We start from the raw sequence: 24,958 nt of genomic DNA, 5'->3' as shown, positions 1-24,958 counted from the left end.
GTAACTATAGTGGTATTGCATAGGCTTTGCATGTGCTCATCCACAGCTACCTCTAGAGAGCCCTGGCTACATATACTCTGTCTACCACCACTAATAGGGAATACCTGGAACTGGTATAAGGTGAGAACACCATAGGTGCTCACCACACACCAGGACAGCTTCCTACATTGGGATGAGACACTTGCAATTGCCTTACCACTCTGTTGCTAGGTACTTTTCACAGGAAAGACCATTACTAACTGTAGGTACACTATACACTTAGTGTTAGGATTCTAGTCTCCTGAGTTTGGGTAAGCTAGGGTCTGGCATAGCCTTGCACCAAACTTTGCTGGGAGCCTAGTGTTAGAGTAGTTAGGGACTCCTACACCACTCTAGCTAGATATCATGTCTTCAGCAGAGCACACCTCTCAGGCCCTGGACTCTCAGTATGAGGGTCTGACTTTCCAAGAGTTAAGGGAGATGTGTCCTGAGAGAAAACTGAAGACCGGGAGAAATCCCAACAAGAGACTGCTTCTGGGGTTACTCCTCCAGGCTGACCAGGACAATGCTGGTAGCCAGGAGGAGAAAGAAGTAGAAGCTGACCCACCAGTCTTAGGGTAGGCTTGGGCTACACTGGGGAGGGTCAAGAAGAACCCAGGGAACACCACAGCCCTGTTAGGAGCACAGAAGGTAGTGAGGAGAGGGGGTCATATCAGTAGGCCTACCTTTACTCCTACAGGGTTGGTTCAGAGGGTTCCCAAGAGGAGGGATAGATCCTCCTCTGTCCATTCCCATGTCTCCACAGTCTGTGACTGGACCAACTGCTCCACTTCAGGGGATGATTCCCTAGATAGGGAACGTAGGCAACTGAGGTTGGAGAACACCAAGCTGAGGCAGCAGCAGCAGCACCAGCTGGCCCTAGATAGGGAGGCACTGGCAGAGAAGGGCAGAGTTTGGGGTTAGCACCCCATCGTGGCAGCAGTTTCAATTTCAGTTTCAGGGACACCAGTGTCAAGGAGGACTCCTTTGACTCTAGAAACTTGAACAAGGTAGTCCCTCCTTACAAGGTGGGAGCTGAGATCTATAAGTGGTTTACTGCTTTGGAGAGGGCCTGTAAGGCACAGTGGGTCCCCCAAAAGCAGTGGGCAGCAATTTTGTGGCTCTCCTTCTCTGACAAAGGTAGAGGCAGACTCCTCACTGTCAGAGAAGAGGATGCAGACAATTACACAGTTTGTAAACCAGCTCTGTTGGATGGGTTTGGTGTGACTACTGAAGAGTATCAGATCAAGTTCAGAGAGATCAGGAAAGAGCCCTCCCAAGATTGGGTAGAGTTTGTGGACTGTTCTGTGAAAGCTCTGGAAGGCTGGTTGCATGGGAGCAAAGTGAGTGACTATCAGGGCTTGTATAACCTAATTCTAAGAGAGCACATTTTAAACAACTGTGTATCTGATCAGCTGCTGATCTGACCTCTCCCCAAGAATTGGGAATGAAGGCAAAAAAGTGGGTCCGCACCAGGGTGAGTAGGAAGGTTCACACAGAAGAAGGAAGCAGGTAAGTCAAGACAATGGTGGGGACAAAGATAAACACAAAGAGTCTTCATCAGGCCCACAAAACTCGGCTGGGATGGGAAAAACCTCTTCTTCCAACTTCAAAAAGACTTGGTGCTGTTTGCAGAAGCAAAGGCCATAGGGCAGGGGACAGCTCCTGCTGTCCTAATAAAAGCACCAAGCCCTCCATCACTAACACAACTTCTACTCCTAGTGCCCCTAGCAACAGCAGTAGTGGTGGGACTCATAACAGTAGTCAGTCCAAGAGTGTAGCTGGGCTCACTTTAAGGACTGTAGTGGGGTCTGTACTGGATAAAGAGACCACTGAGGCTGTCTTGCTCTTTGATCGGGGCATTGACTTTGCCACCCTTGCCGCCTCTCCCCTTAATATTGCTAAGTACAAGCAGCATCCCTTAATCAATGGTGTTGAGGCTGAGGCCTACAGGGACACAGTTGCCAGTATCACTAGGGTGACTGAGAAACTGGTGTCCCCTGAGCAACACCTACTTGGCCACACGTAGTAAGTGACTGATGCTCATAATATAACACTTTGTGCCACCCCATAGCAGTTAGTGATTTCAGCTGGGAGAGGAGGGGGGTTACTGGCCCTAAAAAAATGTTGTGGTATCCTCAGACCTACCTGAAGTGTGTCAACTTGGGAATGATATGAAGACTTCAGCTTGGGCTGAGATGGAACTTGAGGGCCATGCAGCAATGATAGGCATCCCAGGGCATATTTTTGCCCTCACTAGAGAACAGGCAAAGAAACAAAAAGAGAAAGGAAACTTGGAGCCTAGAACAATGGCCCAAGAGATTCCTAAAACAAAGAGCAGGAGGGGTAAAAAGGTACCCCCTGCTCCAGTGTCCTGTGAGGATTCAACTCCTGAGGGAGAAGAATCCACTCCTTGGGTGGAATCTACACCAGAAGAGCTGCAAGCTGACACAGCTGAGCTCTTGGGTGCAGGGGGCCCACCAGGGAGAAGTTCAGTAGGGAACAACAGACTTGTCTCACACTAGAGAGCTTGAGGCACCACGCTGCAGCACAAGAGGCTGGGGATGTCAGTGGCACCCATAAGGTGAACTCGAAAAACAGTCTCCTATATTCAGAGGCATGGGATCCCAAACCTAGTGCCACCAGGAGATTGGTGATCCAGTTGTCCTTCGTTTGGGGGCGGGTGGTTATGTAGGAAAGTACCTTCTTTTTGGTGTGGTTACCCCCACTTTTTGCCTGCTGTCAGTGTGTTTTGACTGTGTTCACTGGGATCCTTCTAACCAGGACCCCAGTGACTGTGCTCTCACCCTCTAAATGTTGTTGTTCCTGACTTAATACACCCCACAATTGGCATACTGGTGCCCCAGAGGTTCCCTATAGGCTGCAGCATGTATTATGCCACCCATGGGAGTCCATACAAAATGTGTCTGCAGGCCTGCCATTGCAGCCTGCGTGAAAAGGTGCATGCACCCTTTCACTACAGGTCATTGCACCAGGTCACTGTAAGTCACCCCTATGGCAGCAGTGGAATTACCTCTTGTAAGGTTGTCATTTTGAAGCGCTGTGTTTGTATAAATTTGTTTATGAACCTGAGGTCTAGGATGGACCTTAAAGTTCAATCTTATTTTGGCACCAGGAACTATGGTGAATAGTTCCTTGTACCCCTTTGTTGTGGTGGGACGAGTTCTATGGCTCTTTTTAAGAGTAGCTCTTTCACCTCTCATCTGAGTTGACTTAGTTCTTTCCCCTTGAAAAACCTTGCCCATGGGGATCTTTGCTGGGGTTGCTTGTTTAGTTCTATTCAGTATCCGTGGGAGATGATGATTAGAATCCATTTGTCTGTGGTGATGTTGCTCCATTCCTAGAGGAACCCTTTCATTTTGCCTCCCACTGGTGTTATGTACTGGGCATACTTGACTTCACAGTCACTTGTTTGAAGGCCTTCCCACCACCCCCAGGGGGTTTGTCCTGTTCTTCTTGCCCTTCCTCAAAAGGGATTCTTGCTGGATGCTGCCATTGTTGGTAAAGCTGTGGTTGTGTGGCTTGAAAATAAGACACTTGTTGCTGCCCTGTACTGAAGGGAGTTCTGCCTGTGGACATTCTGCTGGTCTTATTTGCTGCAGGGTGTCATTCACAGCTTGTCCGAACAGGGCGTCCCCAGTGAAGGACATGTTTATTAATGATATCTGTGCCTCAGGCTTGAATCCTGATATCCTGAGCCAGGCGTGTCTCCTTAGGGTGGTGCCTGTGCACATCTGTCTGCTGGCCATATCTGCTGCACCCAGTGCAGAGTTTAGGCATGTATTTGCAATGCCCTACCCTTCCTGAATGATCGCCTTGGCTCTCTTTGTGTAATCCTCAGGGAGGTGTTGCACGAGGCTGCTTCCCTTTTCATTTATGTTCCCACTAAGTGCAGGCTCTTACTCTCCTTCTCAGGTGGTGGACCCTTGGAGGTGGGTGCGTTATTTCTCTTCCTAGCAGTGGTCACAATAATTGAGTCTGCGGGGATGTTGCCTTTGATGTATTTAGGGCCCTGCATGGAGTGCATGTATACTTTCTCCACTCTGGGTTAGCAGGCCCTCGCGTTTACTGGTTCCCTAAAGGCCTCCTTCCTCTGATCCAGGTTGCTGGGCAGCACAGGCAAGTAAGGGTGTCCCTTTTGGGGTGGCAGTAGTGTTTCTAAGATGAAGCACGATCCCTCCTTCTCTTCTTCTTCTAGCTGTACCCCATAAGTGTCGGCAGACCCTTTCACCAGGCTGTTGACAATGCCTAAGTCATCCAGTGGAGATGGCCTCGTTGGGTAGTTATCTATACCTTCCTTCAGTGAGTCGACGTCGAGATCCTGCCATGTGTCTTCGAGATGGCTGGATTCGTTGGAAGTCTTGAGCATACTCGACGTTGTCCAACTCGAAGAACTCCGCCTGCTCTTCGTGTGGTTCCGAGGCTGCTGGAGCTTCTATTGCAAAATCATCATCCTCTGCAGCCAGGGTTGTCGAGGGTTTCACTGTTCCAGTCTTTGCCTGCATCGTGCCTTCAGGGTTTTTGGTATAAATTCCACGCAGGCCTCACAGACTTTGTCCCAGTGATCCTTGGGCAGGCAAAGGTTGCAGACCTCGTAGGTGGTCTCTTTTCCAAACATGTGGTGGCACTTTAAGCAAAACCTAAAAGGGGTATTTTTCCTGGCCCTTACTTGCCCACTCTGCCTTCATTCTCCCTGGGTGGTGGATCTGGTCCCATCCTTTGATTACCCCAACTGGGACTGCGTTTCTCTGCAGTGTCCCCCGACGGGACACAGGCTTGGTTCCCACCAGCGTCCCCTGGTGGGACACAACAAGGCCTCTCTTCTCTTGATATCTCCTTTAACATTCTTTCTCCTACAAAAGACTTTTAAAAACCTTTAAAAAAAAAAAAAAAAAAATGTTGGTGTTTCCAGAACCAACTGCAGAAAAAAGAACCTGAAGACCTGAAGATGGAAGCCACACACAGGAACTTCTGGGGCGACGTCTGACGTCAGAGAGAGAATGGACTAAGCACCAAATGGTGGTCGGCGACGCCCCCATCCCCCTGAGGAATAAAAAAAAAAAATGCTAGAAAACAACTTTCCGGGCCGTACCACTAGATGGCGGAATAATGCACAGCATGTGATTCCAGAAAAGGATTCATGCTGCAAAACTATAACTAGTGCCCTAGGGTAACTATAACTCGCGTCTTCGCCATGCACAGCTAATTACTCCAAATATTACATCATTGATGAGATCCTGTATGGCATCTTTGATATCACCGCAAACTGTGCAATAAAATTGTTGATAAGAAAAATGTGCACGGCAAGGGCGCGAGTTATTGTTACTTGAAAGAACTCTAACCGCTGAATTTCTATGTTTTTTTAAGAGGAAATTCAGAGCCTAACTAGAACATCCCTGTAACCTTTATAGGAACTGTGTCCTACCTGATATGCGGAGGTTCCTGCCCCCCTTCTGCTCATCAGGCATTGCAGTGATGGGACTGTGTAACTCGCTGTGTGGGGCTTTCCAGCTCAGGGTGCGTTTCCTGCGTCGGATAGAGGACAGCAAGCCGTGCTTCTCCTTGCCACACGCCTCCTCCAGCCAGTGCTTCTCAGCTTTGGACAACTCTCCCTCTATGAGAAGTAAGGGAAGGGAGCGAAGACAGTGCAAGGGGAAAGGACAGGGTAAGAGGGACAATAGAAGGGCAGAGAGAAAGGAGAGATAAGCAAAAGTAAGGACCAGACGAGGATAATGTAAATGGTAAGTGATATAAAGGGAGATGAGGGAGGCAGCAAGAGTGATTAGAGGGGCAAGAAACAGAAACCAAAGAATGGATTTAGAAAACCCCAATATACCATTCATACTCCACTATTTCTCTTTTGGTAGCATCCTTCCTACTACCCTCACCAGCACAGTTTCTTCATCCACTTCAGCGCTTTAGCTTTTATAACTTTTATAACAATCAATCACACCCTCCTTCCATGAGCTAACGCCATGTTTAGTTTAGCTTGCCACCCCAACCCCATGAATTGGAACTCCCACAGCCATCCACAATCTTCACTTTGCTAGAATTTTTCATTATTTGTTCACCTCCACACTTCCTCACACAAGAAGCAGAGCAGTTACCACTCTACTCTTTTCAGAGTTAATACAGAGCTTCAATTCACATTCCCTAGATCCTAACAAACCAAAATCTGTATATGTCAAACTGCACCTTAACTACTTATCACACTCCATGTATTTGTGCATCACTTCCGACTTATCTGGATCCCTTTCCCCCTCACGCCTCCAGAGACCCTCAAGCTCAATATTTTAAATCATTTTAGATAATTTTGTTAATATATGTTCAGGGTTGCAGCCTCAATGGCTTTGTAGATTTGCACTCTGGTTTTCTTCAGTGGTCGGTTAGGAAAGGATTAGGTTTATAACCCTGTAAGCATGTTTGTAGCGTGTTGTGCTGTAAATTCACATGCTCTGCACACTCCTTTCATCTAGTATTGTACTCAGATGTCTTCAAGTTGTTTTTCTTCTGAGAAGTCTTTTGAGTCACAAAGTATATAGTAACTCCTCTCTTAGCAGACATAGCGCATGGGCACAGACTTCATATTAGGTTGTTTTTCGCACAGTGGGTGAGCATGAAGTGGGGAGCAGATAGAAGGTAGTGCAAATGGGTAGTGTGAAAAGAGCTTAAATATTAAAGAGAAGAGGTCTGTGACCAGAGCCACAAACGTCTGGGGAGGAGGCTGGACACATGTGAATCTACAGAGATACACACAACTAACAGATTCGTAAAGGTTAATTAACATTTTCCGTTCATAGCATGGGTTGCTGTAGATACATAGCTCTGCATGGACAGTAAAGCAGTACCCTTCTAGAAACAGTGGCTAGTATGTGGACAATGCTGACGTCTCAAATAAGGTCCTTAAAATCGTCTGGCTACCCATTTCCTGTTTTCTAGTAAAGATGTCCATATTGTAGTGTTTGATGAATGTGTGTCAAGCTGATCAAGCGGCTGCTTTATATAGGCAAGCCAGGGGAATGTTTCCCACGAACGCCACACTTGCTGTCTTCCTCCATGTAGAGTGTGCCCTACATGTGACAGCAGGTCTGAATCCACTTAATTGTACATCTAACATAACTGCTTTGGATTTGGGTTGAGCCTTGTTGTGAAGACTACAAAGAGTTGGTCTGACGTACGGAATGAGTTAGTCCTTTCAATGTAATATATCAGGGTGCATGTAACATCTAGAGTGTGTAGGGCTCCCTCCGTGGTGCAGATTCTGTTTAGGAAAAGAAGACTAGTAGTTCAACTGTCTGATTAAGGTGGTAAAAGGAAACTGCCTTGGGTAAGAACTTAGGGTTGGTTCTCAGTACCACCGTCCTTATGAACCTGATTGAAAGGTTCCTGCAATGTGAGAGCTTGCAAGTCACTAATGCCTACGAGGTTACTGCAACAAGAAAACAAACTTTCCAGAAGAGGTATTGGAGAAGGCAAGAGTAGAGGGGCTTGAAATAGGTTCAATGAGCATGGTGAGGACTATATTGAAACTCCACACAGGAACAAGGTGAACCTTGGGGGACTGACCCATTTCAGACCCTCCATGAAAACCTTAACCACTGTTATGTGGAAGGGAGAGACGTGTTCCCTGTTTTCCTTGAAAGCTATGTCAGCTAAGAGAAGCCGTATGGAGGTAGAGGTTAAGCCAGACTTCTAGAGATGAGTAAATAGCATCCGTTATCTTGGACAGCAACTCTTAGGGGGTCCAGGTGTGTAGGAATTCAGTAGTGCACAAATCTCTTCGACTTAGCTGTGTAACATGCCTGTGTAGTTGGTCTTCGGGATTCTTGCAAGATGTCTATTCTTTCTTGTGGGAGACATAGTTAACCAAACTTTAACACCTCAGGTGCCAGATGGCTTGGGGTCTAGATGTCAGATCTGGCCTTGGTTTCTTGTGAAAGATCCAGCTTGGAAAGCCTCTTGTGGGGTGTGATCGAATTTTGAAGGGTATTGAATACCAGACTGACTTTCTGGCCCAGGAGGATGGGAGTCTGGGATCTCTGCCTCATTTTCCCCACCACAAGAAGTTGGAGTGGGCAGGGTGGTAAGGAAATATCCCTGACCAGCTCTACACAGTATATTGCTCAGGGGCTGTTGGCGTGGATACCTGGATGTGAAGTTTGGGCATTTTGGGGGTCATTTTGACCTCGCCGGTCTTTTGTCAAGACCGCCGAGGGACCGCCGTGCTGAAGACCGCCCGTGGTGGCGGTTTTCCGCTCGGCGTATTATGACTGTTGGCAGCTCTCCGTCCTTTTTCGGACGGAGAGCCGCCAACAGCCATACTGGCGGTCGTTGGGGAAGTGGGGGTTGCTTCACCTCCACGTCAACAGAACACCGCCCACCGAATCACGTCCTGTGATTCGGCGTGGCGGTGTTCTGTTGATGGTTTGGTGTCGGCGGAGCAGCCCCCATGGATCCAATCCCCTCCTGGAGGATCGACGGACCAGGTAAGTCGATCGTCCGTTAGGGGAGAGGGGTGGGCGGGGTGTTGTGTGTTGTGTGCGTGCATGGGGGTGTGCGTGTGTGTGTATGTAGAGGGGGTGTGTGAGTGCGTGTATGCTTGCGGGGGTGTTGTGTGTTTGGGAATGAGTGTGTGTATGTCTGTAGGTATGTCTGTATGGATGTGTGCGTGTATGTTTGAATGTGGGTGTGCGTGTGACTGTGTGTGTGGATGTTGGCATGTATGTCGGTGTGTATGTGTGTTGGTGGTGCCTATGTGCGTGTTGTGTGTGAATGAGTGATGTGATGTTTGGGGTCGGGGTGGGGAGGGGGGTCCTGCCACCTTTGGGGGGTGGCAGGGGTTGTGGGGGAGGGATTTGGGGTGGGGGTGGGGGAGACCCCCCCCTATCAGTGTCAGGGAAGGAATTCCCTGGCACTGATAGTGCTTACCGCCATGGATTTTATGGCGGTTCCAAACCGCATGAAATCCATGGCGGTCAGCCGGGTCCAAATACCGCCGGCGGTATAGTGACGACCGCCGGGCTGGAGACCCAGGTCTCTCCAGCCCAGCGGGCGGAACGGAGAAGCGGCGGATGACCATGGCGGTAACCGCCAAGGTCATAATTGCACAAATTTGACCGCCAGCCTGTTGGCGGTCTTACCGCCGCTTCTCCGCCAGGGTCGTAATGACCCCCTTTGTGTTTTAGGGGGTGGCAAAGAAATGTATTTGCGGGGTGCCCTAGCACTCGAAGTAGCTGACGAGGACTTGTGCATGAAGTTTCAACTCATGGACTTGTTGATGCGTGAGAGCTGAGCATGAGTTGTCCAACCTTGGAAGATACCTCGCCATGAAGGGAATGCGGGGATGGAGTGCCACCCTACTTTTGTGGTATTACATGGCAGCCATGTTGTCTGTCCTGACAAGCACCACTGCCCCAAATGAGTGTAAGGAAAGCTTTGAGTTTGGGATGGATTGCCAGGAGCTCGAGGTAATTGAGGTAGCCGACTTGAGAGGCATCCATGGTAATGGCTACTTGCAGAATAGGGTCTAAAAACGCTTGCCCTGAAAACAGGCTGCTGTGTTCCACCACCAAATGAGTGGTGTACGTTGGCCTTCACTAACAGTAGATCCTCCATTAGACCCTCTGCTTGTTATCATTGTGCAGAGGCTCTGTTTTAATGGGGGCATGTGCAGCTGGACCTGGGTTATTATGGCAATTCCATCATGCTGAGAATGCTCATAACAGTTCTAAATGTGAAGTAACAATCTGGGTGAAAAAAAGCATATAGCTGCTAAAAAGACAAAACTCTTTGCAGACTGGGATAGGCTTTACCTGTGATTGAGTTTGGTGTTGACCCTAGGTATGGTTTTTTCTGCAAGGGTAAGAAGTGGAATTTGGGGGGAGTTATGGTGAATTTGAGGCTGTGGAGGAGGGAGATGGTAGCGTGGATGTGCCATGAGCTTTGGGACTTGCTTGCACTCTTGGTCAGCCAATCATCTAGGAAGGGGAAGGAGAGGATGTCCCTCCTGAGGAAGTGTGCCATGATGACTGCCAAGCATTTGGTGAAGACCCCTGGGGCAGTGATCCTGCTAAATGGTCATAGTTTGAACTGGCAATGACAGCCACTTACGACAAAGCCCAGGTTGCGTTGGTGGATGGGATGTTTGGGGATGTGGAAGAGTCCTTTAAGTCTAATGCCATCATGAAGGAGTCTTGCCTTCTGCCTCTGTAAGGTTACCTTGTGGAAGAGGATGTACCGGTTGTGGGGCCTCAGGTCCAGAATGGGCCAGAAGGAACAGTCTTTCTTGGAAATGATGAAGCAGATAGAGTAAACCTCTTTGCCCTGATGTTGGGCATGGGAAGAGAGGTATTTGAACTTCTTCCTCTCGGAGGCGGAGATGCTCTCTGCTAAGGCTATGTTGGGAGGGCGTGTGAGGAGTTCTAGGCAGTAGCCTTGGCGTAGTGCTGCTAGGACCTACCTGCCTGATGCAATTTCCTACCAGTGTGGGAAGAAATACTGCAGTCTCTCCCCTACATGTGTTGTATGGTCAGGAGGGCAAAGTGGAGGGAGTCAATATATGGAGGTGGAGGCCCCCTTCCCAGAAACCTCTGTGCCTCTGCTTGTTATTATTGACCTTATGGGCACTCTTGGTGTACCTTAAGTGCATATTATTAGTAGGTCTAATACTGCTGTCTCTGATAGGAAGAGGTGGGATCAGTGGTTTTGATTTTCGAAGCAGCCTTGTACTGATGCCTCTGAAAGGAGCCCCCTTGGGATCGAAGTCTGGAGGGCACTCTTGGCTTTAGAAGTGTTGGTGTCTTTATGTGCTTGAGCATCTGGTCAACCTGTGGACCAAAAAGATGTTCGCCATCGAAAAGGCAGGTTGAGCAGATTCTGCTGGTCTTTGGTTTTAAAACCCGAAATGCAGACCCACTTGTGGTGCCTTATCAAGACACTCGTTTTGGCACCCTGATTCGCAGTATCTGAGACATCAAAGGCGTACTGGAAGGAGACATTAGAAATGGTTTACCCTCTGCCACTAGCTCTTCCTTCCTCTACCTAAACTCGTTGTGCAAGTGTTTGATGAGGTCCTGCATTTCATCCCAGTGTGCTCTGTGGAACCTGGAGGGCAGGCCAACTGATTTCACAATTCTCCAGTGGGTGGTGGCTCCTTTGGCCACCTTCTTCCCTGCAGTGTTGAGGGTTTTACTCTCTTTATTGGGTCAGGAAAGCATTAAGCATGCCCTGAGAGTTGGTGTATTTACGTGCAGTGTGGAACACTAGGGAAATTTAAAAGACCCGACCCTTAATGTATAGTGGGCCACAGACGAAGGGCTTATATTTTTATCCACGAAAGTTGTTATCAACCTTGCTTGACTGGCTCCTTTAATCTGGCTGTGGCCAATTTCAACATCCCCTTGACCATGAGCAGAAATTGAACTGTCAGCACAAGGAAACTGTTGACATTGTGAAGGACTTGCATATCCACTTTGTGGAAAGCAGCAGCCCTTTGCATGACCTATGACCTCATGATTGGCAATTGTATCACCTGGGAATAACAGCCTAGCTGGATAGTAATCTACATCTGGATACCCCAGGGGAACAGTATCATAGTTAGCCCACGGGTTATCCGTGGGCACATGGTCAAATGGTGTGCGGTCTGAGTCCACACAAGGAGTGAGGGAAACACTCTGATGGGTTTGGAGGTGGTGAAGTATGGGGTGGTCCAAGAGGTAGTGGTGGAGGACGTAGTTAAGAAAGAATGGTAGGAGGAGGATGAATTAAAGTCACAAAAGAGACAGGGCTAGTGCCCCGGTGTAAGGAAATGCCTCCTTGGCATGGTTACCCCCTGACTTTTTGCCTTTGCTGATGCTATGTTTTGAATTGAAAGTGTGCTGAGGCCTGCTAACCAGGCCCCAGCACCAGTGTTCTTTCCCTAACCTGTACTTTTGATTCCACAATTGGCACACCCTGGCATTCAGATAAGTCCCTTGTAACTGGTACCTCTGGTACCAAGGGCCCTGATGCCAGGGAAGGTCTCTAAGGGCTGCAGCATGTATTATGCCACCCTGGAGACCCCTCACTCAGCACAGACACACTGCTTCCAGCTTGTGTGTGCTAGTGAGAACAAAATGAGTAAGTCGACATGGCACTCCCCTCAGGGTGCCATGCCAGCCTCTCACTGCCTATGCAGTATAGGTAAGACACCCCTCTAGCAGGCCTTACAGCCCTAAGGCAGGGTGCACTATACCATAGGTGAGGGTACCAGTGCATGAGCACTGTGCCCCTACAGTGTCTAAGCAAAACCTTAGACATTGTAAGTGCAGGGTAGCCATAAGAGTATATGGTCTGGGAGTCTGTTTTACACGAACTCCACAGCACCATAATGGCTACACTGAAAACTGGGAAGTTTGGTATCAAACTTCTCAGCACAATAAATGCACACTGATGCCAGTGTACATTTTATTGTAAAATACACCACAGAGGGCACCTTAGAGGTGCCCCCTGAGACTTAACCGACTATCTGTGTAGGCTGACTGGTTCCAGCAGCCTGCCACACTAGAGACATGTTGCTGGCCCCATGGGGAGAGTGCCTTTGTCACTCTGAGGCCAGTAACAAAGCCTGCACTGGGTGGAGATGCTAACACCTCCCCCAGGCAGGAGCTGTAACACCTGGCGGTGAGCCTCAAAGGCTCACCCCTTTGTCACAGCACCGCAGGACACTCCAGCTTAGTGGAGTTGCCCGCCCCCTCCGGCCACGGCCCCCACTTTTGGCGGCAAGGCTGGAGGAAACAAAGAAAGCAACAAGGACGAGTCACTGGCCAGTCAGGACAGCCACTAAGGTGCCCTGAGCTGAAGTGACTCTAACTTTTAGAAATCCTCCATCTTGCAGATGGAGGATTCCCCCAATAGGATTAGGGATGTGACCCCCTCCCCTTGGGAGGAGGCACAAAGAGGGTGTACTCACCCTCAGGGCTAGTAGCCATTGGCTACTAACCCCCCAGACCTAAACATGCCCTTAAATTTAGTATTTAAGGGCTTCCCTGAACCTAGAAAAACAGATTCCTGCAACTACAAGAAGGACTGCTAAGCTGAAAAACCCCTGCAGAGCAAGACCAGAAGACACCAACTGCCTTGGCCCCAGACTTACCGGCCTGTCTCCTGCCTTCCAAAGAAACCTGCTCCAGCGACGCTTTCCAAGGGACCAGCGACCTCTGAATCCTCTGAGGACTGCCCTGCTTCGAAAAAGACAAGAAACTCCCGAGGACAGCGGCACTGCTCCAAAAGAACTGCAACTTTGTTACAAGGAGCAGATTTAAAGACCCCTGCAACTCCCCGCAAGAAGCGTGAGACTTGCAACACTGCACCCGGCGACCCCGACTCGACTGGTGGAGAACAACCAACTCAGGGAGGACCCTCCGGCGACTCTACGACTGTGAGTAACCAAAGTTGTCCCCCCTGAGCCCCCACAGCGACGCCTGCAGAGGGAATCCCCAGGCTCCCCCTGACCGCGACTGTCTGAACTCCATTTCCCGATGGCTGGAAAAGACCCTGCACCCGCAGCCCCCAGCCCCTAAAGAAACGGAACTTCTGTGCAGGAGTGACCCCCAGGAGGCCCTCTCCCTTGCCCAGGTGGTGGCTACCCCGAGGAGCCCCCCCCTTGCCTGCCTGCGACGCTGAAGAGATCCCTTGATCTCTCATTGACTTCCATTGAAAACCCGACGCGTGTTTGCACACTGCACCCGGCCGCCCCCGCGCTGCTGAGGGTGTACTTTCTGTGCTGACTTGTGTCCCCCACGGTGCCCTACAAAACCCCCCTGGTCTGCCCTCCGAAGACACGGGTACTTACCTGCTGGCAGTCTGGAACCGGGGCACCCCCATCTCTCCATTGAAGCCTATGTGTTTTGGGCACATCTTTGACCTTTGCACCTGACCGGCCCTGAGCTGCTGGTGTGATAACTTTGGGGTTGCTCTGAACCCCCAACGGTGGGCTACCTTGGACCAAAAACTCAAACCTGTAAGTGACTTACTTACCTGTGAAAACTAACAATAACTTACCTCCCCCAGGAACTGTGAAAATTGCACTGTGTCCACTTTTAAAACAGCTTATTGTGTTTTATGTAAAAAGTATACATGCTTAAGTAATGATTCAAAGTTCCTAGAGTACTTACCTGCAATACCTTTCAAATGAGCTATTACATGTAAAATTTGAACCTGTGGTTCTTAAAATAAACTAAGAAAAGATATTTTTCTATAACAAAACCTATTGGCTGGATTTGTCTCTGAGTGTGTGTACCTCATTTATTGTCTACGTGTATGTACAACAAATGCTTAACACTACTCCTTTGATAAGCCTACTGCTCGACCACACTACCACAAAATAGAGCATTAGTATTATCTCTTTTTACCACTATTTTACCTCTAAGGGGAACCCTTGGACTCCAGGGATGTGGAATTCCTATCGCCCGACGCCCGGGACATCTTGTTTGGGGTCAAGGGCAACAAGTTTTTATGTTTACTTTGTCCTTGGGACAAGTAGGCCCACCCTCTGCAGCACAAACCCTTTGGCTGCCTGTTTACAGAGAGTGGAACTCTCTGCAGTTGAGGTAATGTGTTATCAATAGATAATGCTGTTCGAACTTGTATTTATGGTTCATTATTTGAAAGCCTTGATTATTAGGGTAAGTGCTGTAAATAAATGTTTTAAGGTCACACTTCACTACTGACGTTGGTTCCAGTACAAAAAAAACCAGCTGTGTATACACATGTTCGAAAACTTTAGGCTATGAGGCTAAGTATAATGCTCCCAGAATGCTCTCTGATTAGATGCAAATGAAGTGTCATTTAGTAAAATGTGTTGATGCATGCTAGTATTTCCCAAAAATATTTCTAATGGAAAATCAGTGTAACAATTTCCAACACGAATATGGGAAGCATGAAAATAAACAAACACTGACAAAGCCAACTGATCTGACATATTTTTATAAGTCTTTTAGTTTCATCAATGCGTGTCTTGTTTTGACATGGCTTTTGTAACACTTTATTGTTGTGGGAGCTACCAGGCCCTCAACATTGTAACAAACACTGCCAAAAAAAAAACCCAATTTTTTTGAACTCTAAAAGCACATGTTGCCACCAGTGGCATAACAAAGGCCCCGCAGCCGCCCTCCAGGGGGCCCCTTTAGCACAGCACCTGCCCTGAGTGAGTCTGGAGAGGGGGCTCCTCCATGTTCTTTGCAAAGGGGCAACCTCCAGTTTCGTTACGTCACTGATTGCCACTGTAGTTCCTGACACTGAACAAAACTACTTTGTGTGCCAATATGCTCCTTGTGGAAGAGCAGAATGCAATCACTCACAGTAAAGCCAGCCAAAAGAGAGAGAAATAGAAATTTTTATTAAACAAAATGTCTTTGTTAACACCAGACCTAATTAGGGACCAAGACCCACATGTAGGTAGCTTTTTGCATGTCACAAACAGCGACTTTCGCTGTTTGCGACGTGCAAAAAGCACATTGCGATGCACAAACCCAGTTTTGCGATTCAGTAACCTGGTTACCGAATCGCAAAATGGGTTTGCGAGTCGCAATTAGGAAGGGGTGTTCCCTTCCTAATTGCGACTCGCAGTGCAATGTAGGATTGATTTGTGACCGCGAACGCGGGCGCAAACCAATCGCAGTTTGCACCCATTTCAAATGGGTGCTAACACTTTCGCAAAAGGGAAGGGGTCCCCATGGGACCCCTTCCCCATTGTGAATGTCACTGTAAACATTTTTTCAGAGCAGGCAGTGGTCCTGCGGACCACTGCCTGCTCTGAAAAAATGAAACAAAAACGTTTCATTTTTCGTTTTTGTAATGCATCTCGTTTTCCTTTAAGGAAGCAGTCACAGACATGGTGGTCTGCTGTCTCCAGCAGGCCACCATCCCTGTGAGGGCCGCTATTCGCAAGGGGGTCGTAAATTGCGACCCACCTCATGATTATTCACTAGGTGGGCATTTGCGAAGCCCTTGCGAATCACAGATGGTGTCAGGGACACCATCCTACATTCGGATTTGCGACTCGCAATTTGCGGGTCGCAAATCTGAACCTACCTACATGTGGCCCCAAATTCTTAAAGAAAGTCACAAAAGTGCACCCATGGTATATGTCGTACCCCTATAAAATATTTGTGAACTGTATTTTAGCATGGGTAAATACGCATGTGTAGATTTGCTCATGTGAAAATCTATTGAGCATCTGCAAGTTAATTTTCCCTCCGGCCACTTTCTTCCCAAACCTGGAAGAAGTTCTAATTCTGCCATTGTCCGGAGTAAATGTCCAACCTTTCTTATTATGGGAAAATATTAGAGAGAAGCTGGTGAAAATCTTTAAAACGTGCAGGTTAGTAGGTTTGCAGACTCAAAGGCATTCCAGCCCTGGAACTATTGCTTACTGCTTCCTCCAGCCCCAGTATGCAGATCTGCAGAAAGGTGGCAAAATAAGGAAATTGCTACAGTAGGGATTGAAACTGCAAGTATTCAAGCCCTATTATGGTAGTAGCCCTGGCATAATCAGAGAGGCTATTATCAGAGCTCTTACATAATGAGATTGCTGCCATAATTTGTCGCCACACTACATGGCACCAAAGGGACAAGTAGATCTTTTTACAGGACAAGTAGATTTGAGAAGCAACCTGTCCCCTGGACAAGTAGATATTTTAATAAATTCCACACCCCTGGACTCTGTGCATGCTATTCCTTACTTTGAAATAGCACATACAGAGCCAACTTCCTACACCCGGTTATTGGGTTTCTTGCATTTGGGAACTGGGGAGGCTTAGAGGCTAGTTCCACCTCAGAGGTGGGCTTTTGCTTCTGAGTCAAAGTCTGTACAGCTGGGAACATGCTGGTCCTCGTGCTCAAGTGAGGTGACGGTAGGTGGACAGGAACACCAGAGGAGCCAGCCTCTTTGCTTTCTTTGATGCTGAAAAAAGTTTGCTCTCGAAGATGTCAGGGTGTCATCAGAAACGGATGAATTCTTTGATTGAGTGATTTGCACCCTAGTTATCTATGATGCCCAATTTAGGAGAGGTTTTAGAATATTATTCCCACCAAGAACATGTTCATTATGTGGTATACAGCTTTGGCAAATGCATACTGTGACATATTTTTTTGTGTGCATGAAAGCATTTGCTATTTCTTAAAAGTAAAAGCACTGACTGGACAATGATTTATGGAGTATTATTATGTGCTTTACTGAGTTCTCCACTGCACATCCTCTCCCTGAAGAAGGCTTTGACAGATCTGCAATCTCTAGTATGAACATCAAGTATTGCAGGGGTGTACCCAGTTTTCATTTTCGGGTAATGACATTTAGGGAACCTCTATCAGAGTCTATAGAGTGCAGCTTCTCACCAGATAGGGTCTCAAGGCACTGAGGGAGGGGGTGTAGCGTGTACCGGAGGTGGATTAGAAAAGTCATGTCTTCAGTTCCTTCATGAAGCTGGGGAGGGAGGTGGTTTGTCTGATGTGGATGGGTAGGGTGTTCCAGGTGGTGGCGACGAGGTAGGAGAAGGAGCGTCCTTGTCTTGGTTTCCTGATGCGGGGTACTTCTGCGAGGGAGAGCTAGGCTGAGCTTAGGGTCCTGTGGGGTACGTGGAAGTGGAGTAGCTGGTTAAGGTAGGACGGTCCGGTGTTGTGGAGGGCTTTGTGTGCATAGGTGAGAATTTTGAAAGTGATTCTTTTTTCGATAGGGAGCCAGTGCACAGTGGGCGTAGGTGTTGTGAGATCTGGCAGTGTCGGGGTAGGTCGAGGATCAATCTGGCAGAGGCTTTCTGGATGTTTTGCAATTTGCGGGTAAGTGTTTTGTTGATTCCGGCACAGAGTGCGTTGCCATAGTGCAGTCTGCTGGTGATGTGAAGGTCTTCCTATGCATTTGAAGCTCTTTTGTAGGAGGCAGAGGGTGTGGAAGTGGGTGGAGGTGACTGCGTTGATCTGATGGTTCATGCTGAGGACGGTATCCAGGATGATTCCGGGGTTGCGGGCGTGGCTGGCGGTGTGGGTGGGTTTCTGAGGGTGGGATGCAGCGGCCGCATTAAGTAGGGAGGGGGGAGGAGAGGACAGCTGGGAGGCGGGCGGAAAATGGTACGAAAAAAGGGGACGGGGCCACGGGTGCAGCAGCGGTGGGGATACAGAGTGAGAGGGGAAAGGGGGTGGGGCTACAGGGGCTGCAGCGGCAGGGGAGAGTGAGGGAGCGAAGTGAGAGAAGAGAGAAACGGGGAGGAGAGAGTGAAACGCAGAAAGTGAAAGACAAAAGGAACACAAAAGGGACAGAACACAGAAGGAAAAGCACACAAAGAATGAAACAGATGCAAAAGAGGAGAAAAGAGACAGAGGGCAGCCTAGAAGAAGTGCAGAGCTCTCCCACTAGACACCAGGGATGAGGCGCAGGCACACAAGTGGTAAATAACCTCAGCTCAGCAACGTCCTGAATGGCCCTGGGCCTCTTTTAAACAGCCCTTACAGTCCTTCGGATGTTCTGTTAGTTTGGCTGTTTCAGCCAGCTGCATTGTTACCATCTCTCTCACCCAGACTTTGCTTCTTTGTTCACTTTTTGAGATTCTATCATATTTAGCTGATTTATTGGGCACTCATTTCTTTTATCTAGTCAGATCAATACTTCTTATTTGCTTTCTTTTAACTTCTCAGCATGCAATCTGATTTCAGACATGTAGGTATATATTTGTTAATCTACTATTGAGTGTGTGATTCACTACCTCACAATTCAGACAGGCTATCCTAAAGGGCAAGGCCTTATTTTGATGGGGTTTGACTTGTGATGAACCACATTCTCCAAGTTATCATGTTCAAGTAGTTTCTAAAAAAAAATCTCTCATGAGAGAAGGTTTTCTCCTTGAACCTGCCCAGGCCATTTCCATCCTTACACTTTATTAATTTTATGCCAGACATCGTCTCTCAGGCTAACCACTTTATTCATCCACCAATTCACAATAACTCCTCGTACACTTCTCGTTCTCCTCCTCTTTCCCAAAATGTTTCTACATCCCTTCTTTCTTTCTGAAGTTTCCCCTCCTTTAGGATTATTTGCCCTTCTGCTCCCATTATTCATTCATGCTCGTTTACCTCTCCTCTTCCATCATTATTTGCAACACTGTGGGGTCATTGGATACACCCTTTCAGCGCTGCAAGGCTTGGTCTTACATTCATCTCATTCAGCCTCCTCTATCTCTTCTATTATAACATCCAGTACATACCCAGGTGGTGGAAGTAGTCCTCAATGCCACTCCAAGTGTTCTTCTCAATTAGGGCCTTAACCAGGTTCCAAGGCTGCTTCCTGTAGCGGATCTCAGAAGACACTCTAAAGAAAGCAAATTGACACAGTGTCAAAGTAGTAAAGTCACACCAATGGTTGAAAATGTCAACACCTGCGCTTTCCAGCACACCATCACACCAGTCACTAAAGGTACACCAGGGCTATATGAAGCATGACAACTTCACTGATCTGTCACATTGAGAGGTGACCGCTTCAGTGAGATACCAGGGAGTAAATGGGCACAAGACAAAAATCCCTCTATCTACTTGGGTGTGCTGAAGTAGTAAAAGGGTAGAAAGGATGGCCTTGCCCACTTGGTTAAACATGGTCCTCTCAGAGAAGGCAAGAATACATACTGAGCTCAGCACTGATCATGCAAGAGGCAGGCCAAGAAATAATTTTGCATGGAGTTTCAAACGTGCATCTCCACTGAGCTCCTGAGGTTACACCCTTCAACTGGGTCAACCATGCTCATGTTTGTCAAACAACACACAGTTTAAAGGAAAGGGAACACAGTCAGGGTTTCTATCCGATTGCTTTAGTTCATTTCTCGCTAACATCACACTCTGCTAATCCTGGAAGACATTTTAAAGACCTTTTAGAGGAGCGGGATTATATGGGTTAGGTAATGACTAGAATTGTTAATCTTGACCTTCTCTGGAGTCTGGACTGAACCAATCAGAATCTTCAGATTGTCTTTAGTCATTCGCTGAGTGTCAATGAGGTCTAGTATGGTATAGGTTCAATGTTTTCATCGATTGTTCAGGAAAAGCAAATTTGGTCCCCAAGGATTATTTGTTATAAGGCAACACCACTTGGGTGGACTAACCAGTGTAGATGGAGAGGGGTGCATTGTAATGTGGTAGTTAGGGAAGAGACTTGTAATAGGAAGGTGAGGGGAGACAAACAAATGGGGTCAGAGAAAATGGGAAAATTTGAACAATGAAGGGCACGTGTTGTTGGCATCGGAAGCGAAAGGACATACCTGAGTCGGGCCTTGTTCTTAGCAATGCTGGTGATGCAGTAGCGGTGTGCTGTGTAGAAATAGTCTTGGTATGGGATACCATTAGTTACCACCTCAGAGTCCATCACAAATCCTGTGCTCTTTTGACTTGATTTATACAGTGTCTACACCGAGAAAGAACAAAAGAAAGATGGAGAAACTGGTCAGATTATAGAAAAAGAGTCCAAGAAGAGAGAATGACTAAGGAGGCAGGAAAGAAAACAGAAGAGAATGGACACAAGAGGAAAAGTCAAAATAATAACAGGTGGATTGGTGGGGGGGGGGGGAGGTAAAAGGCAAGGAAAAATAAGACCAGAATGAAGAATAAGCAGGGAGAGGAGTAGGAAAGATACAAGACAACCAAATGGAAAGGTGGAGGGAAGAAGTGTGGAGCGGAAAGATGGTGGTGCACAAGAAGGAAGAAATTAACAAAACAAAGGAATTGTTTGAGTGATGAAAGAATGTATCCGAGCAGGGAAGATCAGACATGAAGGTAAGAGAACAACAAACATTGGCAAAGCCAATTGGTCCCACCTTTCAAAAATGACAGGTGACCTACTGGGGATGGCAATGCACGTTTCCTTTGGCAAACACCTATTCTTTACAACGTCAACAAAGCACATAAAAAACGTTTATTGATATTGCTAATGATGGTCAGGTGGGGGGCAGGGAAATAAGCAAGATGGTGTATAAGAGCACGAGTCATCACACATGTACGCATTTGTGTTATGGAGGCCCTAGAGTTATGACATATATATGCACATGCATCACTATATATGCATGCACAAATGCCCTGATGTAGTGGCTATTTTACTTTTTTTTTATTTATTTTTATTTACCGTTTCAAGATAGTGGACACCCATATTGGTGCACTATATTAAGTGATAAAAATAATGAACCCAAAACCACATTTACAGAAAGGTCTGGCCCGAAAGCAAATTGCGGCTGGTTTGAGTAGGGTGGAGGAAGCAAAGGACAAGTGGAGGGGGGGAAGAATTATGGAGAGTGCAGAGGAGGTTGAGGTATGAGGAGGGAAGCAGGACACATGCAATCCCACAGAGTGCTGACAAAAAGAAAAAAAATAGTTTCCTGAATGTAAGCAGAGAGAGAAAGCAAGCCATCAAGTCAGAAAATGGTAAAGAGGAAATGACCCCAAGATGGGACAAACAACCAATAAAGCGGGAATCCTTCAAATAAGAAGCAGTGAAATGACTCAGACAAGAAAATGTTGCAATCAAGAGCAAGTGGCTGACCCAAACTTCACTATATGTATATACATTTAAATGTACTGGAAACAATAGGTCTTTGACAACAAACAACTAAAGTTGTCTGTAGGTTAGATCTAAAAATTACAGAGACAAAAAAATAAAAGGAAAGTTAAAGTACGATACTGAGAGACAAAGTTCAAAATATTACTGAACAAATGTAAAAATGCGCAATGAGAAGTAGAGTGTGGGAGAGGCACTGGAAGAGAGTTTACTGTTGTAGTTTCCCCTTCAGTCGTCCAATCATGATCAAAGGTATATCTTGACCCATGCGGGTTGGTGGCAACTAGACGTTTGCTCTGTGGTACATACTTGGGAGTGATCCCCAGCCTGGTACCTATCAAACACATCCTTTGTGGACCATTTTACTACTTATGGCTTTGTCTTCTAGTGAGAGATGGTACATCCCTGTGTCTGACCAACAGGAAGGTAGAATATCAGTTAAAAAGCATCTTGTAGTAACTATTTGATCACTCTTCTCATTCACTTGTGGGTATGGCGGTACCTGCCGTATCGCAAACATCCAATACCGCTAAATAAAATACTGTGATGTGGCAGGTGGCTTTTCTCTCTTGGCCCAGACTCAAGATGCAGTGGATGCATTCTAAGACTGACTGCATAAGAGAAGAGCTGAAATAGCAGCTATCTTGGGGGAGCCAAATGAAGACAGACGAACCTTATAAATTGATAATAGAATATGATACACTGTTCCAAAAGAATAGGGAGAGGAAGTAAAGGAGTCCTGATCATCAGGAGCAAGAGTCCTCACACACTGTACTTGGTGTCATGCTTCATCATCGGACAGCTCCTCGTCAGACCGGCGCTGCAATGTCTGACGGGCTCCCCCCTAAAAAGGGGGGGCTCTTTGCCGGAGATCTTTTGTTTTTGCCGATGATGCCGCGGAGCCAAGTATGGGTCCGTGGGGAAGGAAAGTACAGGAATAAAGGATAAGATTGGCTCAGGACCCTCACTAAGTGATTTATTCTTTGATGTTGGGAAATGGCCAAGATTAAAAAAATGGCAAGGGAGTGAAAATTGAGGTAATGCTCAGACACTCACACAAGACAATTCAATGCAGGAAGTCGGTAATTATCCGAAATTCCTTAATATGTGGTCGACATGTTTCGCGTCTTGATATGGTCTCAACAGGATCCTACGACGCTTCTTCAGGACCTATTAAATAATTGGACTTCTTCAATCGAAACCCAGGTGAAAAAAAAGGAAAAAATTATATATATAGACTCCTGCAATCTATCGTTTACAGTCAAATTACTGCAGTTCATTCGGGAACGGAGCCTGAGGGTAGGTGCTGCGTCTGACACCGAAACGCACACAAATTGTTTGTGTATTGGGCATCAGGCCTACGTGATCCCATGAAGCCCTTTCTCTAGTGGAGACGGGTGACTGATAGGAAAAAGCCAGTCCTGTTCTATCCTAGTAAGTGACTGACGACGTTTTGACTGTAAACGATAGATTGCAGGAGTCTATATATATAATTTTTTCCTTTTTTTTCACCTGGGTTTCGATTGAAGAAGTCCAATTATTTAATAGGTCCTGAAGAAGCGTCGTAGGATCCTGTTGAGACCATATCAAGACGCGAAACATGTCGACCACATATTAAGGAATTTCGGATAATTACCGACTTCCTGCATTGAATTGTCTTGTGTGAGTGTCTGAGCATTACCTCAATTTTCACTCCCTTGCCATTTTTTTTATCTTGGCCATTTCCCAACATCAAAGAATAAATCACTTAGTGAGGGTCCTGAGCCAATCTTATCCTTTATTCCTGTACTTTCCTTCCCCACAGACCCATACTTGGCTCCGCGGCATCATCGGCAAAAACAAAAGATCTCCGGCAAAGAGCCCCCCCTTTTTAGGGGGGAGCCCGTCAGACATTGCAGCGCCGGTCTGACGAGGAGCTGTCCGATGATGAAGCATGACACCAAGTACGGTGTGTGAGGACTCTTGCTCCTGATGATCAGGACTCCTTTACTTCCTCTCCCTATTCTTTTGGAACAGTGTATCATATTCTATTATCAGGTTCTTTGGAGGATATACACTGGACCATAAATCCTCCCATCCCCTCCTTTTTTTGAAGAACCTTATAAATTACCTTGTCTGCATCCAAAAAACTATGGCTTTTCGTTTTTATTTTGACAATCCCGTCTGAATGAGGAGCTGTCCCCAGGTTTCTTTTTTCTTGCAGGGTGCAGAGCCATTTTATAATGTAGGTTCTCAGGTAAGAACTCTGGACCAGTCTGAGCTGGATGCTTTGTTACATAAGCACATCAAATTCCTTTTCAACTAACTTTCCAATTTGCTTGGTTGGGAATGAAGTCTGCTCTGGCTCGGTCCAAGGGTGATGCTTGCTTAAAATGTTAGAGAGAGGCGAGGGATTCATGGAAGGTGAAGTTTGGTGCTGCTCATTTAGATCATGGAATTCAATATTAGATGAGAATATCAGATATAGAGTGTGACATGCTGTGCGAGGTGGGCAATGCCCAACTCACTAAAAACTAAGTATGATCAAGATTATATTCAGATGTGCAATGTGTTTTCTATTAGAGATATCCACCCAAGATTTATGTATCTTAAGGCAGTGTTAATATGGTTGATGGTTTGAAAATTGAAGGCCATTTCTAGTATTCCACCCAAGATATAGAGGTTACAACCTGATGGTCAAAAGACATGTATGGGAAAAGCACTGCTCTGGTTGATAACACAGCATGCGACTAAACGCTTGACGGGGGAGTAGCATAGGTTTTGAATTTAAGTGCAAGTCAGTGACTTAGCTTCTATCACAGCCTCCACGCACCCTCTCTTGTTTTCTCTGTTCGTGTGGGTGATACTGGCTTTTGGAAGCATCAGTTCATCAAAAATGGAATACAAGTGGTCCGTGAACCACGATTCAGTGAGACTTGTAAAGCACACTCTTGCCTTGTCTGGGTTGAGTTACACTGTATAAAACTGTGAAATACATAAATAACATGGCACCCTGTCTCCAGTTCAAGTTCCCAGATATCCAAGATACGTTTGTTGGGAGATATGAAGTTCTAAATGCGACTGCACTCTCCCTGGACTGAGATTTCTAGAATTCGGCTCGTTTTCATGTTTCAGTTGCAGAGGTTATTTGTTTTAATGCCTTCTGAAATGATAATATGAGCTGCTCTGCTACACCAATGCTGCATCCACACTGTGCCAGGGATGCTAGGAAGCTACTAGTGTGCATGAGAAACTAGCATTAATGCTTCCATGCTGCACTCAAATCTATGGATAGAGGAAACTTGCATTGTCAGTGCTGTTACTTGTGTTGTTCCCTTTTGTATGTAAGGGTTCCTCAACTTTCTTCATTAGCACATA

At 46.8% G+C, this 24,958-nt stretch overlaps 1 protein-coding gene across 2 annotated transcripts in view; it reads right to left on the bottom strand.

The window, feature by feature from the left end:
* GRAMD1A (GRAM domain containing 1A) overlaps positions 1 to 24,958 on the bottom strand; it is a 679,043-nt gene that overhangs the window by 71,009 nt on the left and 583,076 nt on the right. For both annotated transcript variants that reach the window (XM_069201060.1, XM_069201061.1), the window contains exons 13-15: positions 20,316 to 20,458; positions 19,272 to 19,375; positions 5,465 to 5,653 (exon numbers count right to left, since the gene is read on the bottom strand). In XM_069201060.1, the coding sequence (XP_069057161.1) occupies positions 5,465 to 5,653; positions 19,272 to 19,375; positions 20,316 to 20,458 (436 nt within the window). The remainder of the gene's footprint in view (positions 1 to 5,464; positions 5,654 to 19,271; positions 19,376 to 20,315; positions 20,459 to 24,958) is intronic.

Source organism: Pleurodeles waltl, chromosome 7 (genome assembly GCF_031143425.1).
Source record: "Pleurodeles waltl isolate 20211129_DDA chromosome 7, aPleWal1.hap1.20221129, whole genome shotgun sequence".
Taxonomy (NCBI): domain Eukaryota; kingdom Metazoa; phylum Chordata; class Amphibia; order Caudata; family Salamandridae; genus Pleurodeles; species Pleurodeles waltl.
This window is presented reverse-complemented; position numbering and strand designations above follow the sequence as displayed.